This window comes from Esox lucius, chromosome 8 (assembly GCF_011004845.1).
Source record: "Esox lucius isolate fEsoLuc1 chromosome 8, fEsoLuc1.pri, whole genome shotgun sequence".
In the NCBI taxonomy this organism is placed as follows: domain Eukaryota; kingdom Metazoa; phylum Chordata; class Actinopteri; order Esociformes; family Esocidae; genus Esox; species Esox lucius.
In genome coordinates this window covers 750575-770510 of record NC_047576.1, presented here as the reverse complement: position 1 = coordinate 770510, position 19936 = coordinate 750575, and the positions used below count along the sequence as shown (strand labels likewise).

At 42.1% G+C, this 19936-nt stretch overlaps 1 protein-coding gene across 2 annotated transcripts; it reads left to right on the top strand.

Annotated features, from left to right (window-relative positions):
- The first annotated feature begins 9957 nt into the window (after nucleotides 1-9957).
- plcxd1 (phosphatidylinositol-specific phospholipase C, X domain containing 1) lies at nucleotides 9958-18440 on the top strand. Of its 2 annotated transcripts, XM_029121465.2 has the most exons (8): nucleotides 9958-10007; nucleotides 10132-10229; nucleotides 12067-12193; nucleotides 12481-12623; nucleotides 15332-15460; nucleotides 15782-15937; nucleotides 16822-17002; nucleotides 17322-18440. In XM_029121465.2, the coding sequence occupies exons 3-8, from the start codon at nucleotides 12076-12078 to the stop codon at nucleotides 17564-17566; spliced, it is 972 nt and encodes a 323-aa protein (XP_028977298.1). In that variant the 5' UTR covers nucleotides 9958-10007; nucleotides 10132-10229; nucleotides 12067-12075; the 3' UTR covers nucleotides 17567-18440. The 2 variants fall into 2 exon arrangements, with proteins under 2 accessions (XP_028977298.1, XP_028977299.1); XM_029121466.2 differs by lacking the exons at nucleotides 9958-10007; nucleotides 10132-10229 and adding an exon at nucleotides 10027-10063.
- Nucleotides 18441-19936: the final 1496 nt, after the last annotated feature.

Genomic DNA, 19936 nt, shown 5'->3' with positions numbered 1-19936 from the left:
GGATTGTTGCCAAGCGACAAATTGAGGGAATAGTGGCATGGCCGTCCCTTTTATTCATGGCCGTCCCTTTTATTCCTTGCAAATGGTTTATTGTTAGTGATACACCGATCCGAAAATGGCATCGTAAGTTTTTCAAACAAAAATACTGGATCGGGTATTGGCATCAGCAAGTCTATGCATATGCCACAGAACAGATTGTCCAAACAATGTGCTGTAAACACGTGAGTTGTTGATGAAAGGCAGACAGGACCTGCATCTATGACTGAACTCCACAACCACTACAGTAACGTCTTCAGTCTGGAATTACTTTTCACTGGAAACGGGCACTAGTAAAACTGGTTGTTGGAAACTTTCAAGGGGAGAGAGTAGAGGAGCTTAAGCATAATAACCACAGCAAAATATCCACATCTAGCTAAATTAGCTAATGCCAGACTATTTGAGAGCAAACCACTTTTAACTGCGATTTCTAAATTGATTATCCATTCCGATTCACCTACCTGTGTGATGTTAGGTGCTGTAGCCTTGTCTGAGTTCCATATACTTTTCCCCTAATTTGAATAAAGTTATTCTAGTGTCTCTTTGACAACAAGCCAATTCACATCCACGTTCCCAGTCTACATTGCTATAGAATGTTCACAAATGCCTTATATAGCTTGGTGTGACCATGGTGAGTATTTGAAGATACTGTAATATGTATTTTAAGATTTGCTGTTTTAAAAAAGGTATTCCTCTTGAAATCTTAAATATTTCAATATTTGAATATTGTTAATAAAAAGTTGTATGACACGTTCATGTAAAAGAGTTATGGGAATCATAGCACACGTCAGGAAAATGAAAATGGCGCTATTATGTTGGTCCTCGTAATCAGTATCGACAAAGAAACCGGTATCTATGCATAACTGCTAACTATTCTTTTATCAGGTGTTCATCTCAATGATTTATGACATTCAACACATCAACATTTGTAAAGAAGTTTCGGCAACAAGGACCAAGTAAGAAAGTGGGCTCAGGAATGAAGTTGAAACATTACACTCTGATATTGAACAAGTACAACGAAATGCAGTTAGCATCTAACCCCAAGTGCCAATAGAAGAGGGCAGAAAATGTACAAGTGAAACAATTAAGTACAATGTATGTACAAGTGGGATGTACAGATGTGCAATGAAGGCAAATGCAAGTACAAATGGCAATTCTGAATGCGCAAGGTAGCACATGCAACTGAAATGCAGGGACAGCAGCAGTGAGGTTCCCGAGGTAGAACATGTACCAGGGACAGCAGCAGTGAGGTTCCCGAGGTAGAACACGTACCAGGGACAGCAGCAGTGAGGTTCCCGAGGTAGACACGTACCTGGAACAACTGAAACCGTCCTTAGCAGTGTCTTATCGGCTGTGCCACAGAGCGTCCGCCAAACCACACCGGCGCAGTTAGTCAGAATGCTCTTGATTGTGCAGCAGTAAAAGTTCACAAGGATCTTGGAAGACCGGTGGACCTTCTTCAGCCTCCTCAAAAGGTATAGGCACTGCTGTGCCTTGTTGACCAGGGTTGAGGGTCCAGGAGAGGTCCTTTGGAGATGTGGACACCCAGGAATTTGAAGCAGGACACATGCTCCACCTCAGCGCCATTGATGAGGCACAAATGCAGCCTTTAGATTTTTTGTAATCCACAATAAGTTCCTTGATTTTTTTTTTTGTATTGAGGGCCAGGTTGTTGTCAACGCATCAAGTCACCAGGCACTTGACCTCCTCCCTGTAGGCTGACTTTGGTCACTGTCACTAATCCGGCTTACCTCCGTGGTGTTGTCTGCGAACTTGACGATGGTGTTGGAATGGTGTACAGGAACACAGTCGTGGGTGAAGAGGGAGTACAGGATGGGGCTCAGCACACAGCCTTGTGGAACACCAGTGTTCAGCATCAGGGTGGAGGAGGTGAAGTTGTCTAACCTGACAGACTGGGGTCTGTTAGTAAGGAAGTCCCAAGCCCAGTTACAGAGAGAAGGGCTGATCCCCAGGTCATGGAGTTTGATGCTGAGCTAAAGTCTATGGACAGCATTCTCACATAGGTGTTGGTTTTGTCCAGGTGGGTCTGGGAAGAGTGTAAAGCTGTGGAGATGGCATTTTCTTTAGACCTGTTCGATCAGTAGGCAAACTAGTAGGGATCCAGTGTTGGGGGGAGACAGGACTTAAGGTGGCCCAGCACTTTCAAAGCACTTCATGAACGTGGGGGTGAATGCGACAGTTCGGAAATCATTCTGTCTAGACCCTGTTGACTGCTTCAAGAACGGTTGTGGTTTTAAAGCAAGTTGGGATGACTGCCTAGTACAGTGACATGTTGAGAATGTCAGTAAAGACATTAATATAAAGACATTCATATAAAGAATGTCAGTAAAGACATTCATATAAAGACAAAGAAAGTCAGTAAAGACATTAATATAAAGACATTCCTATAAAGACATTCATATAAAGAATGTCAGTAAAGACATTCATATAAAGAATGTCAGTAAAGACATTCATATAAAGAATGTCAGTAAAGACATTCATATAAAGAATGTCAGTAAAGACATTCATATAAAGAATTTCAGTAAAGACATTCATATAAAGAATTTCAGTAAAGACATTAAAAACATTCATATAAAGAATGTCAGTAAAGACATTCATATAAAGACTGTGAATGAGGCATAACTGTTAATGCATTCTCTAAACTTCTAAAGTGACCTCTGAGTGACCTCTGCTGTCCTGGTAGTTGCTAACGGTGATGATTATAAAGGAAGGGTTAATACTTGATATAATTATCTCACAGCAACCCTTAAGGAACATCATTCTCACACCGACCAAGTACAAGGATCTGTGGAGTTTCACAATTATTTTTCCTCTTTAAAAATACCTTTTTCATTACATTTTCAAATTTTTATCAGTGCTGAATTGTAGTAAAAGAATAGAGGTGTTGCCAACCTCGAATTATTAAGATTAATAGAAATTGCCGAAAGACCATGTCTAAAGCATACCCTTGATGTTGTGCAAGGACTTCATACCAGCCATTTATCTGCCTGAGCCATCAGCCTTCCACGACCAAACAGGACTAAGGAGGGGATTTATGAAAAGCACCCCTGAATTTTGCAAACCTACTCATCCCTCTTTATTTTTCAACCAGATGCTAGCAAGGTCTGTCACAGCAATGGCCTACATACCCTGTCACATAGTTCCTTTATTGTGAGTGATAAAAGTATTTTTTGTTTGTGCAGATCAGTCATTAATGTCAATGGTGTCAATACTGTCATTATTAATGTCAACCAAGTCAATGGTGTCAATACTGTCATTATTAATGTCAACCAAGTCAATGGTGAATACTGTCATTATTAATGTCAACCAACTCTGTGGTAAATACTGTCATTATTAATGTCAACCAAGTCAATGGTGAATACTGTCATTATTAATGTCAACCAAGTCAATGGTGAATACTGTCATTATTAATGTTAACCAATTCAATGGTAAATACTGTCATTATTAATGTCAACCAAGTCAATGGTGAATACTGTCATTATTAATGTCAACCAAGTCAATGATGAATACTGTCATTATTAATGTCAACCAATTCAATGGTAAATACTGTCATTATTAATGTCAACCAAGTCAATGGTGAATACTGTCATTATTAATGTCAACCAAGTCAATGGTGAATACTGTCATTATTAATGTCAACCAAGTCAATGGTGAATAATGTCATTATTAATGTCAACCAAGTCAATGGTGAATACTGTCATTATTAATGTCAACCAAGTCAATGGTGAATACTGTTATTATTAATGTCAACCAAGTCAATGGTGAATACTGTCATTATTAATGTCAACCAAGTCAATGGTGAATACTGTCATTATTAATGTCAACCAAGTCAATGGTGAATACTGTCATTATTAGCATCATTTCTGCACCCCTTCTTTTCTTTTTCTAATGCATAATTTCTCCAGTGAGACTGTAACAATGTGTGCAGTTGGGAATCCAGAGCATTTGTCTGAGTGACACTTGACAACCTCCTCGGACCTGGAAATCACCTCATGTTCTTGGTCTAGTCATTGTTCTATTTGTTCAGCACAGATCGTGTTTCTGGGTTATGCTCACGTACCTCAGGTATGTATATTGTGGATTGTGACCAGATGCACGACTGTGCCTGTCTTAGATTATCCCGATATCACAGTTGGGATCTTACCCGTCATTGGCTAACCAGCCCTCTTCACTGGCCACACTTCAGGTCACATATTGTGATAAAAGTGAGAAAATATCACAAAAAATGTTGAGCATATCTGCTGAGCGAACATGTAAGCCAACTGAGTGTGAAAGAGGAACCTCTAATATTAGAGCTGTGACTCAACTTGGTGAGTCTGGTAGTTTTGAATCTGCCCGACTAGTTCCCATGTCTAAATGTAAGGATTTGACTTGATGTAGCTAAATAGTCCTAAGGGACTTATATATAGTCTAAAGGGACTATTTAGGCCAGAGGTCACCCACCTTTAAGATTGACTAATTTAAAATGCGTAGTGTTGACAGGGTCGGCGCCAGGATGATGTGACTGAGGGGGCATTTGAGTAAATTAGGGGGGGTGTCTAATCACTGTGCTCCCCCCCAACCGGGCCTGTGGTACTATTTCATATTTACCCAGATCAAGTGACCATGAAATAATACTAAGAAAGCTACAGATCAATAGACATCTTGGCTGGTGAAGTAATTTAATTTCTAAGCTCAACCATAGGTGACAGTAGAGTAACACAGACGGAGCCAAGATAATCCAAGACAAATATGAAGGTTGGAATTTCCGCTCCCCTCAGAGCGGAAGCCCAGTGGTCGGAAAGCGGAAGCCTCAGGAGCAAGACGGAACTGGGCACAAATTCTGCCAATTTTCTCATCGATGAAACATCAGATCTCTACACTTTTCTATTCCTGAAATTAGAACACTAGACAATGTCTTCTTTTTTTAACAAATTGGCAATGTTAAAAAAAAAATGCAAGTTGAATAATTATACAAGAAGTACTTCACAGTTTCTTAATAGAAATATTCTACAGTAGAACTTGCCGATAATACACAATAAAATCTACGTTCTGCCCACTGAGCTTCACTAGCCTCTGGAATCGACAGCATGCAGGCTGTCTGGGGTTCATTATAAACATCTCTGCTTGTCGTCTATGGGAAGCTGCAGTTGGCCTCTTTGACCAGTAGGTGGCATCGTTTCATCTGTTTCACACCTGGCTAGTCTATCCTGATCTGAACATGAGGAAGTCTAGTGTTGAATGGTGCTGGTTATATTTCTCCACATTCATCCCAAATAGCACCCTATTCCCTATAGATATAGTGCACTACTTCATGCCAGGCCCTGTTCTTATGGGGTGCATTATAAAATGAGATGTAGGGTGCTATTTTCTTAACCAGACTATTACCAACAGCATGGAGACAGCTTCTTTTTATATTCCCCACTCTGAGATAAAGCGTTAGATATCAGTTATAACCTTAGTCACCAGTTATAACACAGTTCTAAAGCTTAAGTCAGCAGTTATAGCCTTGGGGAGTGGGGTATAGCTCATTGTTGTAATAGTATGCTTTTGCAATGATGTGTGCATATACTATCACATTTTGTTGGCGATAGGGGTCGTTTTGCTTTTCATGGGTTTGTGTACACAACATTTTACATTCAGGCAATTAGAAGTCTCCACCCCTTCAATCACCAATTGTAACCCCTGTTTCAAGAACGTAGTCACCAGTCATGGTGACATTACGGTTCTACCACACCAATCACCAGTCATGGTGACATTACGGCCCTGCCACACCAATCACCAATCATGGTGACATTACGGCACTGTCAACACCAATCACCGGTCAAGGTGAAATTACGGCCCTGTCAACACCAATCACCGGTCATGGTGACATTACGGCCCTGCCACACCAATCACCAATCATGGTGACATTACGGTCCTGTCAACACCAATCACCAGTCATGGTGAAATTACGGCCCTGTCAACATCAATCACCAGTCATGGTGACATTACGGCCCTGTCCACAACAATCACCAGTCATGGTGACATTACAGCCCTGTCAACACCAATCACCAGTCATGGTGACATTACGGCCCTGTCCACAACAATCACCAGTCATGGTGACATTACAGCCCTGTCAACACCAATCACCAGTCATGGTGACATTACGGCCCTGTCCACAACAATCACCAGTCATGGTGACATTACAGCCCTGTCAACACCAATCACCAGTCAAGGTGACATTACGGCCCTGTCAACACCAATCACCAGTCAAGGTGACATTACGGCCCTGTCAACACCAATCACCAGTCAAGGTGACATTACGGCCCTGTCAACACCAATCACCAGTCATGGTGACATTACGGCCCTGTCAACACCAATCACCAGTCAAGGTGACATTACGGCCCTGTCAACACCAATCACCAGAAAACTGCAAGCAAGAGGTTTTTGCCGGGCCGCGCAAGTAGAGCCATCCTAGAAGAGTGAGTGACCAACCGATGACTTGTTAAATAGCGTAGTGGTTAGAGATGCGGGCTACAGAACAACAGGTCCCACATTCGACTCCCTTAAATGTCTAAACACATTATGACTGAGGTTCAGGACAGACAAAAACTTTGCTGGCTATAACCTTATGTAGCTACGTAATAGGAAGCCTAAAATAAAACAGGTCTGGTGGATATTAGGATTTGTTCAGGATAGACAAACACTTCGCTGGCTACATGATTCTCTCATCTTTTCACTTGACAAAAAAATCAATGTCATTCACAAATGGCTAATTAGCTGTTAAAATAGCCAGTGGCAAAAGAGGGTTTGTTCAGGACAGACAAAATCTTTGCTGGCTCTAACCTTTAGCAGCTACATTATGGGAAGGCTAAAATAAAACTGTTTACTGTTATATTGTGATTATTTCTGATGGATTTTCGAATGATGTCTCAGGATTTGTTCAGGATAGAACTACACTTCCCCGGCTACACGATTCTCTCATCTTTTCACTTGACAAAAAAGTCTGTTATCGTCACCTATATTGATACTGTAGTTATTGTATCAATGTCATTCACGAATGGCTAATAAGCTGTTAAAACGGCCAGTGGCAAAAGCCATAGAGTTCATAGATACTATTTGTGGTGGAGGTAAATAAATAAGGGACCTTACTCAATTTAACACAATGCTTAATGTGTCTAATGAAATATTCATACTTGGCGTGATGTTAATGCATGACAACTTTATATAATATCAAGAAGCTACACTGACACCCAGCAAATGTACAGCTCTGGGGCGTAGTGGTTAACGACGCAGCCTTTCACGTGGGCGACCTGGGTTCCAATCTGGACAGGAAGACACGATCAACACTTTCTATTGCGGGCCAGTTAAATGTAGTTTGCCTGGTTTCTTGTTCATTCCTCACTGGGACATTTTCCATTGATCACTGGGACATTTCATGGCGAACCATTGAGCTCTGTAAAGCACACTGCTGTTGTAAAAAGGGCTTTATAAATTTGATTGATTGATTGAAGATGTGTGAAGTGCTGTTGTGCCAAATAAACGCATACCTATTAAACTTTAATATTTTAAAAACATTGTGCATACATTCTAGCACATACAGCATACTGCAATTAGCAACATAGAACATCGGCTGGATTCCTGTTCAACCTGTAATAGTTGATGTAAATTTCCTTTGCTTAAGGCGTGTTGCCTGGCCTTTCTGGTCCACCCCTCCCAGTGGAAATGTTACATGTACATTTAAATTAAATGAAGAGGGAAATATAAAGGGCTCAGTTACAAGCAGGTGTGAGGAAACAAAAGTACCATTTACATTTTTCCTTTAACTTTTGTGTTTAACCTTTTTTTATATACAGGTGTTGGTCATAAAATTAGAACATCATCAAAAAGTTGATTTATTTGAGTAATTTCATTCAAAAAGTGAAACTTTTATAATGTATACATTCATTCCACACAGACTGATATATTTCAATTGTTTTTTTCTTTTAATTTTGATGATTATAACTGACAACTAATGAAAATCTCAGAAAATTTGAATATTACTTACTACCAATACAAAAAATATATTTTTAGAAATGTTGGCCAACTGAAAAGTATGAACATGAAAAGTATGAGCATGTACAGCACTCAATACTTAGTTGGGGCTCCTTTTGCCTGAATTACTGCAGCAATGCGGCGTGGCATGGAGTCGATCAGTCTGTGGCACTGTTCAGCTGTTATGAGAGCCCAGGTTGCACTGATAGTGGCCTTCAGCTCTTCTGCATTGTTGGGTCTGGCGTATCACATCTTCCTCTTCACAATACCCCATAGATTTTCTATAGGGTTATGGTCAGGTGAGTTTGCTGGCCAATTAAGAACAGGGATACCATGGTCATTAAACCAGGTACTGGTAGCTTTGGCACTGTGTGCAGGTGCCAAGTCCTGTTGGAAAATGAAACCTGCATCTCCATAAAGTTGGTCAGCAGCAGGAAGCATGAAGTGCTCTAAAACTTCCTGGTAGACGGCTGCGTTGACCTTGGACCTCAGAAAACACAGTGGACCAACACCAGCAGATGACATGGCACCCCAAACCATCACTGACTGTGGAAACTTTACACTGGACTTCAAGCAACCAGGATTATGTGCCTCTCCTCTCTTCCTCCAGACTCTGGGACCTTGATTTCCAAAGGAAATGCAAAATGTACTTTCATCAGAGAACATAACTTTGGACCAGTCCAGTCCTTTTTGTCTTCAGCCCAGGCGAGACGCTTCTGACGCTGTGTCTTGTTCAAGAGTGGTTTGACACACGGAATCTCACAGCTGAAACCCATGTCTTGCATACGTCTGTGCGTGGTGGTTCTTGAAGCACTGACTCCAGCTGCAGTCCACTCTTTGTGAATCTCCCCCACATTTTTCAATGGGTTTTGTTTCACATTCCTCTCCAGTGTGCGGTTATCCCTATTGCTTGTACACTTTTTTCTACCACATCTTTTCCTTACCTTTGCCTCTCTATTAATGTGCTTGGACACAGAGCTCTGTGAACAGCCAGCCTTTTAAGCAATGACCTTTTGTGTCTTGCCCTCCTTGTGCAAGGTGTCAATGGTCGTCTTTTGGACAGCTGTCAAGTCAGCAGTCTTCCCCATGATTGTGTAGCCTACAGAACTAGACTGAGAGACCATTTAAAGGCCTTTGGAGGTGTTTTGAGTTAATTAGCTGATTAGAGTGTGGCACCAGGTGTCTTCAATATTGAACCTATTCACAATATTCTAATTTTCTGAGATACTGAATTTAGGGTTTTCATTAGTTGTCAGTTATAATAATCGAAATTAAAAGAAATAAACACTTGAAATATATCAGTCTGTGTGGAATGAATGTATACATTATACAAGTTTCACTTTTTGAATGGAATTACTAAAATAAATCAACTTTTTGATTATATTCCAAATTTATGACCAGCACCTGTATATCTTTTTTTTTCTTTTTTCTTTTTCCTTTCATTACGGCTATTCAAGCACACGGTTTGAAAAAAGTACATACTGTTAATAGTTTATTTTGAGATTGGCACGGATAGCACCCCATGGATGTTTGGACATAATCATCAGCGTAGAAAACAGCACCTGCAGGGCGGCAGAGCGGTCTCGCGGCCAGAAGCACTGGGCCAATAAATTACAGGTTGATGCTTTTAATCCCGAACAAGTGAAAATGTATTTCTTCTATCCCTGTGCAAGGCAAATAACCCCAAATCATTGCTGGAAATAGCAATGTGTTAGTGTTTGCCTGACGGTAGCAAAGCCATGAATAAAGGTTTAAACATTTGTTTCCATCCTCTGCTCAGCTGTCATTGAATAGCCTACCTGATAGGCTGGTTACTAAACAAGGACATAAGGATAGTAAACTGTTGTGTAGTTGCTGCTATATATTTAAAATGCTAAATATAAAAAGACCGGGTTTATCTTGGGACACGCCCACCGGCATTTCCACCTGCACTGTTTGATCTGCGGTTTTAACATGTAAGTCATTAATCACTCAGACCAAACGGCATACAAAAACTGGTGTCTGATATTTGGTAAGTTCTTCTACACAACCTTCAATGTATTTTTTTCTTTTACAATTTGTGTTGTCTTGTCCCCGTAGGCGCTTCCGTGAAGAGATGTCTCGTACCCTCGCTGGATGTTGATAAAAGTTGGGGGATTCGGAATCGTCTTTTCTTTGAGATTGGGCTAAGTAGAGAGGTGTATTATTAGTGACGACTAATAATAGCCTATATGTTCGTATGTATGTATGTATGTATGTATGTATGTCGGTCTGGAAATTCAGCTTCAGACACCTCCATCTGCTCTGCAAATGGCTGTAATTATGTTCACCAATGTCAAGGTGCAGTAATAGAAAACAACAGACTCATCGGGAAATGTGCTTTAGTGAGGTCAGCATTTTACAAATCGTAGCTTACAATAGCGAAACAACATTACAACACTGTGGAAATTGAAATCCAGGACTGGCCACCCCCCCCCCAGGTATGTAGCGTATATAATATAATAATTATCCAAGCAGAGAGGTGGTACAAATTTGAAAGCAGAATTAAATTGCCGCGGGCTCTTTAAGCACATTGCTTGTCTTGGACTTGCCTATACGGTGCCCGCCCTCAATAAACTAAAGGAGATCGGTAACCGGTCTGAAGGAAAAAAATATTATTCTGAAAAGGAGAATTAAAAAAAAAGGAGGTCTATGCTAATATATTATGCGCGTACATTTTCATATTTAGGTGGAAGGACATGGACCATATCATACAATGGAATGATGATATCGCCGCAGAAGGGCGCAGTTATCGTTGCAGAACTACACGAGTTTCTGTGTAATCGAAGAACATATTACAGTCACTACGGAGCAAACGACAGCAGAAGAGCTCGCCAAGTGCACTTGACATAAATGTTGACAATTAAATACTTCCCTTTATTTTTTGTGGATTCTTTGAATAGACAGTATTTGTGGCGCACCCTCTTGGCATTTTCAGGCACCAATACCGGTTTCTCTGTTAACGTGATTGAACGGTAAAAAGACACTGCTGTATAACTTGAAACGTGAGTGTGTTGGCTAGAGAAGGTTACAACTCGCAATACAACCGGTTTATGTTGAGGATATATGTTTCAACGCTTCCGCCAGGCCGACTAGACTGGTGTCCCCTCTCTATGGGCATGCTGCACCCTGTTATTTAGCTGGCGAAGAAAAAAAAAAGTTAGATCTTTTTTTTGTGATAATTATGTTGTTATAAATTGGTGAAAACCCTCTAATTGAATAATTTGTGGGAAAAAATTACATTGTAGGTGGGTGGATGACAGAACAAATTGTTTATACAGTAGTATGTATTAGATTTTAAATGCAAATAGACGTGTCAACCATGAGTACAGTAATTTACGATGTTAGTACAGCAGAGATGAGCATAATTTCTGTTCCATGTATTTAAAATACGTGGTTAACTTCTGAGCGTAATTTGTTTAATACTGAGACAATCTACAGTTAGATTGTGTTTAGTAACTATATTCTTTAGATTTGTATTTTCCTGAATACTTTTCTGTTCTGACAGAAACGAGTTATTGTTTAGAGGTATAGCTCATTAGCATAATACCCAGCATACGTTACTAGCATTTATACATTTCTATTAGCATTTTGGTCAACAGTAGGTCTATCTAGTGCAATTAGCAGTCAATGCATTTAACTAAAGTCGACCAACAACCACATATTAGTCAAGCAATTTCAAATAAAGTTTTTCATGTTGAACTGAAAAAAATGGCCAGATAAGCAGAGGATGGAAACACGTATTTCAACTTAAAGTTAACTCGGCCAAGAATGTTGTTGAGGTTAAGAGGGGAGGGGTGTATTTTTATGTTACAAATACAAAAATATCAGTATTTTAATAAAATACAATAATTTGCAGAATTGTCATGTATTTTATTCCAATACAACAATGTTCAGTGTATTTGTGGTTGGAAACTACAATTACTGTACAATTTACAGTCTGACTACAGTAATTGGTTGATTTGTGTACAGTGACACTGTCTTGATCTTCTTCAGGACCCAGGGATGTCCTCCACGGAGGTGGTCAGACAGGCATCTCTGAAGGAGCTCCCCCTGGACAGCTGGATGGGTCACCTGCCCAGCGCCCTGTGGGAGGTGCCTCTGTGGAATTTAGCAATTCCTGGTAGGCTGACAGCTGATACTTAATTTATCGTTGGTTCACTGCAGTTAATGTTTGAGTGTTGTTCTCACCCATACTCAAACACATGTGAGTCAATGGAACTGATCATGTTATTCACACAGTGAGTCAATGGAATTCAATGTTAATTTGCTGGATTTTATTAGTGTCAATCAATTACTAAAATAATTTCACTTCAGTCCCACTTTTTAACTTCATGAAATGTGTCCAGTTGGGGTGAACACATTGAATCCATATATAACCTACGATCTGGTCTGTGTTTCCCTGGTCAGGAAGCCATAACGCTATAACCTACTGTCTGGACAAGAGTGACCGCTCCCCGGTAGATTTGACACAGCCGGATTTACTGCAGAAGCTGGACAAATACATGAAGCCTCTGATTCGACCGTTCTTTCATAAATGGGGAGTTACACAGGTAAGATTTTTAAAAGTCTTGTCCAGGCCAGGCAGGTCTTGGGAGGAGCGAGGTCTTGCTCATTGTTTGTTTGTTTACTTGTTTGTTTTTCTTCTTTCGGTTTATAAATTAAAATTTAAAAATTATATTGCACGCTTTGTGTCTTTGTAAAATGCTGCATGGTGCCAGTGTGCCTAAAAGCACAACGATGTGCTCTGGAGGACACAGTGATCTACAACTCCCCTGATGTGGAGTTGTTGCAACCAGGCAAGGGAGCAATCCCATATTGGACATAAAAAATAGTGAGGGGGGTGTTGTTCCAATGTTCTTGCTTCTTTCTTATATTTAATTGTTCAGTTAAGGTAATTGATTAGTTGGCACTTCCAAAGATCTGCTTGTCTCATTCTTAATGTGACATCAGTTGAAAGAAAAACAATTGTGAAATATAAATCTTCCATACTGGTGTGTCAAGAGCTCTCAGTAATGTGGACCTCTGTGTGACATCTACAATGTCCTTTAGGAGTTGACTGTGAAGTATATCTGTGTTTTGTTAATTTACAATGTCCTTTAGGGGTTGACTGTGAAGTATCTCTCATCTCATCTTCATCCGCTTATCCGGTATCGGGTCGCGGGGGAGACAGCTCCAGCAGGGGACCCCAAACTTCCCTTTCCCGAGCCACTTTTGCCAGCTCTGACTGGGGGATCCCGAGGCGTTCCCAGGCCGGTGTCGAAATATAATCTCTCCACCTAGTCCTGGGCCTACCCCGAGGTCTCCTACCAGCTGGATGTGCCTGGAACTCCTCCCTAGGGAGACGTCCTGGGGGCATCCTTACCAGATGCCTGAACTACCTCAACTAGCTCCTTTTGACGCAAAGGAGCAGCGGCTTTACTCCGAGTTCCTCATGGATGGCTGAGCTTCTCACCTTATCCCTAAGCCAGCCACCCTTCTGAGAAAACCCATTTCAGCCGCTTGTACTCACGATCTTGTTCTTTCGGTCATGACCCAGCCTTCATGACCATAGGTGAGGGTAGGAAGGAAAATTGACCGGTATATCAAGAGCTTTGCCTTCCGGCTCAGCTCTCTTTTCGTCACAAACAGAGTGCGGTAAAATTAATGCAATACCGCCCCCGCTGCTCCGATTCTCCGGCCAAACTCCCGCTCCATTGTCCCCTCACTCACGAACAAGACCCTGAGATACTTGAACTCCTTTACTTGGGGTAACGCCTCATTCCCTACCCAGAGGAGGCACTCCATCGGTTTCCTGCTGAGAACCATGGCCTCAGATTTAGAGGTGCTAATCCTCATCCCAACCGCTTCGCACTCGGCTGCGAACCGGTCCAGTGAGTGCTGAAGGTCACAGACCGTTGATGCCATCAGGACCACATCATCCGCAAAAAGCAGCGATGAGATCCCCAGCCCACCAACTGCAACCCCTCCCCACCCCGACTACGCCTTGATATCCTGTCCATAAAAGTTACAAACAGGATTGGTGACAAAACGCAGCCCTGGCGGAGGCCAACCCCCACCTGGAACGAGTCCAACTTACTACAGAGAACCCGAACACAGCTCTCACTTTGGACGTACAGGAATTGGATAGCCCTCAGAAGGGATCTCCTCACCCCATACTCCCGCAGCACCTCCCACAGTATCTCCCGGGGGACCCGGTCATACGCCTTCTCCAGATCCACAAAACACATGTAGACAGGATGGGCAAATTCCCAGGCCCCCTCCAGGATCCTTGCAAGAGTAAAGAGCTGGTCGGTTGTTCCGCGACCAAGACAGAATTTGCGTTGTTCCTCTTCAATCTGAGGTTCGACTATCTGCTGAATCCTCCTTTCCAGTACCTTTGAGTAGACTTTCCCAGGGAGGCTGAGAAGTGTGATACCCCTGTAATTGGTACCCACCCTCTGGTCCCCCTTTTTGAACAGGGGAACCACCACCCCGGTCCGACACTCCTTAGGCACTTTCCCCGACTCCCACGCAATGTTGAAGAGGCGTGTCATCCAAGACATCCCCTCCACACCCAAAGCGTTCAACATTTCAGGACGGATCTCGTCAATCCCCGGAGCTTTGCCACTGTAGAGTTGTTTGACTACCTCAGTGACTTCTGCCATGGAGATTGATGATGCTTCCCCATCAGCCTCCAGCTCTGCCTCCCCTATAGAGGGCGTGTTAGTGGGATTTAGGAGTTCCTCAAAGTGTTCCTTCCATCGCCCAATTAGCTCCTCAGTTGAGGTCAACAGTGTCCCATCCTTACTCTACACAGCTTGGATAGTTCCCTGTTTTCCCCTCCTGAGGTGGCGGACGGTTTACCAGAAACACCTTGGTGCCGACCGAAAGTCCTTCTCCATGGCTTCCCCAAACTCCTCCCACACCCGCTGTTTTGCCTCTTTCACAGCAGAGGTCGCAGCCCTTCGGGTCTGTCGGTACACTGCAACCGTCCCCGGAGTCCTCTGGGATAACATATCCCAGAAGGCCTCCTTCTTCAGTCGGACGGCTTCCCTGACCTCCGGTGTCCACCAGGGTGTTCGGGGGTTACCGCCCCTTGATGCACCTAAGACCTTTAGACCACAGCTCCCGCCGCAGCTGAAGTATCTCTGTTTTGTTAATCTACAATGTCCTTTAGGGGTTGACTGTGAAGTTTCTCTGGGTTTTGTTATTCTACTACGTCCTTTAGGAGTTGACTGTGAAGTTTCTCTGGGTTTTGTTATTCTACTACGTCCTTTAGGAGTTGACTGTGAAGGAGCAGCTTGATTCTGGTGTCAGATATTTGGACCTGAGGATTGCACATCGACCCAATGACACGACTACTGACCTGTATTTCTACCATGGAGTGTACACTACGCTCACTGTAGAGGTATGATACTACAAAGTGTACACTACGGTTACTGTAGAGGTATGATACTACAGAGTGTACACTACGGTCACTGTAGAGGTATGATACTACAGAGTGTACACTACACTCACTGTAGAGGTATGATACTACAGAGTGTACACTACACTCACTGTAGTGGTATGATACTACAGTTTACACTACACTCACTGTAGAGGTATGATACTACAGAGTGTACACTACACTCACTGTAGAGGTATGATAGTAGTAGTTACAGCAAAACACATATCGTATAATTAAATATATCATTTAATTAATATGAGTTCTGTCCATATTTCTCCATAGACGGTTCTTCAGGAGATCCGAGCCTGGCTGGATGCTCATCCCAGAGAGGTGGTGCTGCTGTCCTTCAGTCACTTCTTGGGTCTGAACCAGGACCTCCACACTGAGCTCATCTCTACCATAAGGACCGTCTTCAGCTCCAAGCTCTGCCCTGTTACAGTAGGGAAAACTCATCCTCTGCCCTGCTACAGTAGGGAAAACTCATCCTCTGCCCTGCTACAGTAGGGAAAACTCATCCTCTGCCCTGCTACAGTAGGGAAAACTCATCCTCTGCCCTGCTACAGTAGGGAAAACTCATCCTCTGCCCTGCTACAGTAGGGAAAACTCATCCTCTGCCCTGCTACAGTAGGGAAAACTCATACTCTGCCCTGCTACAGTAGGGAAAACTCATACTCTGCCCTGTTACAGTAGGGAAAACTCATACTCTGCCCTGTTACAGTAGGGAAAACTCATACTCTGCCCTGCTACAGTAGGGAAAACTCATACTCTGCCCTGCTACAGTAGGGAAAACTCATACACTGCCCTGTTACAGTAGGGAAAACTCATACTCGCCCTGCTACAGTAGGGAAAACTCATCCTCTGCCCTGCTACAGTAGGGAAAACTCATACTCTGGTCATATCAGAGTTCTCTAGCTGGAATTTCAGAATTCAAGTCACACACTTGCTTTAGGTTTATTTTTTTTCCTTTGATTGGATAATTTCCATCACTACTCTATGTCAATAGAAGTCTGAAATCTAAATATTGATGTTCTATGTGTGTTTCCATAACTGTATTTTTAGCTCAAAGGATTATGAGAAGGTGTTACTCAGCAAGTTAGGATGTTGAAAAGACGTGTCTTTTTAGTTAAAATATGTTAAAAAGACATCTTTCAAAGGATTTTGCTCAGTGTGTGGTATTGGGCATGTAACCAAATGCATGCCGATGAAAAAACGGAAATAATGAAATACTCAGGAAGAAGTTTTCTTCACTTTACTGAACCTAAAAGAAGAGACACTCCCATGATTCTCTGATCGCAACTTACCCATGATCCTTTGTGTTCCAGAAAGTAGTGACATTAAGGAGTCTATGGTCGCTGGGTTACCAGGTGATCGTTTCCTATGAGCATCATGTTGTCCACCTGCACAGCGACCTCTGGCCTCACATTCCCTACTGGTGGGCCAACAAGTGTAAAGTCGATGACCTTGTTGAGGTGTTTGAAAACAAGAAAAAACACGGTCGCCCAGGTAACCAAGCGGTACAAATAGCAGCAGTGCACTTTTACTGTAAAACAGTTCAATACACTTCTAGCTACTTAAATTTGAAGAGTAAATCTAATGCCTATCCAAGTAAATCTAATGCCGATCCAACTTTACTCATTACATGTCAGTTAATAGCCTCATTATGTAGGATGTATGATGACTGATGTAACATAATACAAAGAACAGTAATGATTTAATCCATAATATAGAACATTAGTGATATCATTGATATAGAACATTAATGGTATCATCTGTCATATAATAAAAAAGAACATTAATGGTATCTTTTGGGGTGTTTTCTCAGGGGGGTTCTTTGTGACCGGCATCAACCTGACAGAAGATCTGAAGTACATCTGCTCCCATCCTACTGAATCTCTGAAGGACATGGTGATGTCTTCCAATCCTGCATTACTGTCCTGGGTCAGGGGTCAGGTCCCTGGCTCTCAGATGGGCTCTGTCAACATCGTAGCTGGGGATTTTATTTCCGAGAGCCACTTTGTACCCACCGTCATTGCACTGAATGAACATCTACTCACCTGGTCCATGTAAAGTTAGCAGGGGAAACAAACATGTGACCCAAATGGTGCCATATTCCCTAGTGTACACTACCCCCTGGGTCTGGTCAAAGTTGAGCACTACATAGGGAATAAGGTATAATTTGTGACCGAGAGCCAGGAGGGATTAGCAGCATGATGAAACAACTATACTTTTCTGAAAATACTTCCCTTCATTTTCCTGAAAAGTAGTGTCAGATATATTGGCACAATATATTGACATTGAAATGTCTTTGTCCTTACAGCTGATCCCATATCTTCTTGACCCCTGACCTGCACTGATTTATTGATTTATGTTCCCTTTGGCCTTTGGTTCTACTCATTCCTTTTTAATGCAATGTATTTTCATACCTCAGGCAATGTTTCTTCGACCAAAGCAATAATGATATGGCTAATATTTTAACCTCTTGTAAAATTGATGTTTTTAGCTGTGTATAAAGTGCTCAGGAAGGAAAACGCAAGTTCATGTGAAAGGAGCTGTACAAATCAGATCTTTGCCCTCAGGAACATCATTGAGCAATGGCAACAGCACCTCTCACTTAAGAGTTAATGGCTTCCAGAAGGCTCTTAACAGGATCCACTGTGAAATCCTATGGAAGATCTTAAGAAGATATGGAATCCCCAGTGTTTGCTGTGAGGTCTGGGGTTCTTTGGATTGTGTAATGCCAGACTTACCTTTCAACCTGGCAATAAACGAAATGCTGCAAACAACAGAAAATCAGGCATGAAAAATACCATGGATTCTCTGCTGTCTAGAAGACCTTGACTTTCAGAGGACTTGGCTCTTTTGTCACACACACCAACATCAACATTAAACTGATAGCCAAGTGAGCCTGGCAATCAACTGCAGCAAGGCAAAAAAAAAAAAAGATCAACATCAACACAGAAAAAGCTGTGAAAATGAAAAACACCTAGAAACGACCTGCAATTTTACTTTACATGGAAGCCCCATGCTATGATGGAGGCAACAACAAAGACATCTGCCTCCGAATGCATACAGCAAGACAAACCTTTACAATGACATCTGGACAGTACAGCACCAGTACACAACTAGACAAACCTTTACAATGACATCTGGACAGTACAGCACCAGTACACAACTAAGTGTACCAGACTTGTGTACTGACAGCCCTATTTAGTGCTTCAGAATGCTGGAAAATTACCTGAAAAAGGAAGCACCTTCTGCACAAGCAAACACATTTCTGGCTAAACAGACACTCATGCCGTACTTGAGATGGGACACAAAATAATTTAGTGTGAGAAGGACAGGATCCCTAGAGTACAGGAGGCCCACAACAACATGGTAGAGAACCCCTTGTTATTGATCCACAGAGATGTCGGGACCCACAGAAGTTAAGAGGCCCAAAGGCCAACCGCAGTCATGTTTTCACTAAAACTCTGCGGTCCTCTTAGACAACAAACACAACCACTGATTTGAGCACATACTTCAATAAAGCACAAAACACATTCAGTTGGAAAAGCATCGGCCCTGTGTTTCCATTACTCTCAGTATCTTAGGAATGTTGGATAACAACACATCTGCCTCCCTAATGTCACACCTTTTCCCTGGATCGTGCACATCTTTCGGCAGTTAGGGCGCACTTCAAGAGCCGTGCACCATGGGGGCTCCTCAACGGCAGGACACACTGCTCTAGAGTGCAGTGGCCTGCCGGGGTCTTCCTCTGTTGCACCATAACGGTCATAGTGGAGGTGGTTACAAACTGTATATCAGGAACAAAATGGGAGGTTTGCCCTTTAAATTGGGGAGGTGGGTGTACTCTAAATTGGGTAGGGGGGTGCCCTCTGAAAGGCAATTTGGGACATAGATCATACCTTCATTGAACCACTGCATGATATCATGTCCTATGACTGTTCTACAGCTGAGTTATGACCTTTGACCCTGTAATCGGCAACAGTAGACGCATGCCTTCAAACTACTGAGAAGACCTGCACCTCTGTGTCTGTTGACAAGATGAGCCTTTGCAGAAGACAGGTTTGGCATTTTACACACAAATAGAAAATCTACGTAATGTTAAACCTAACAGCTTTCGAATAAAACTAATGTAAAAAAAAATGTGTTTGAAACTATGATTTCAGCTTTTAAATATGTCTATGATGTTTATTATGATTTTACTTCCAAATGAGACAAGCAAAATCAGTAAAACAATCAGATCAATTAAAAAGGTTTTAAAACACAAGAAAAATAATAAATATAATACAATACTTTTTGGTTTGCAGGTCCTCTGGTGGTAAGCAGAGTCCATAGAGAATATACACAAGCCTTTTGTAGTGACAAAGGTGTTTTTGCGTGTGGATGGAATTCACTTTTACATCTAGCGCCACTTTGATCATGTTCCCGATTGGA

Bases quoted from the DNA above. Each gene is read 5' to 3' on its own strand.
- plcxd1 (XM_029121465.2), top strand. From the start codon at position 12,076: ATGTCCTCCACGGAGGTGGTCAGACAGGCATCTCTGAAGGAGCTCCCC. The intron at 12,624-15,331 runs GTAAGATTTTTA...TACGTCCTTTAG, and splicing joins ATAAATGGGGAGTTACACAG to GAGTTGACTGTGAAGGAGCA. The intron at 15,938-16,821 runs GTAGGGAAAACT...TTTGTGTTCCAG, and splicing joins CCAAGCTCTGCCCTGTTACA to AAAGTAGTGACATTAAGGAG.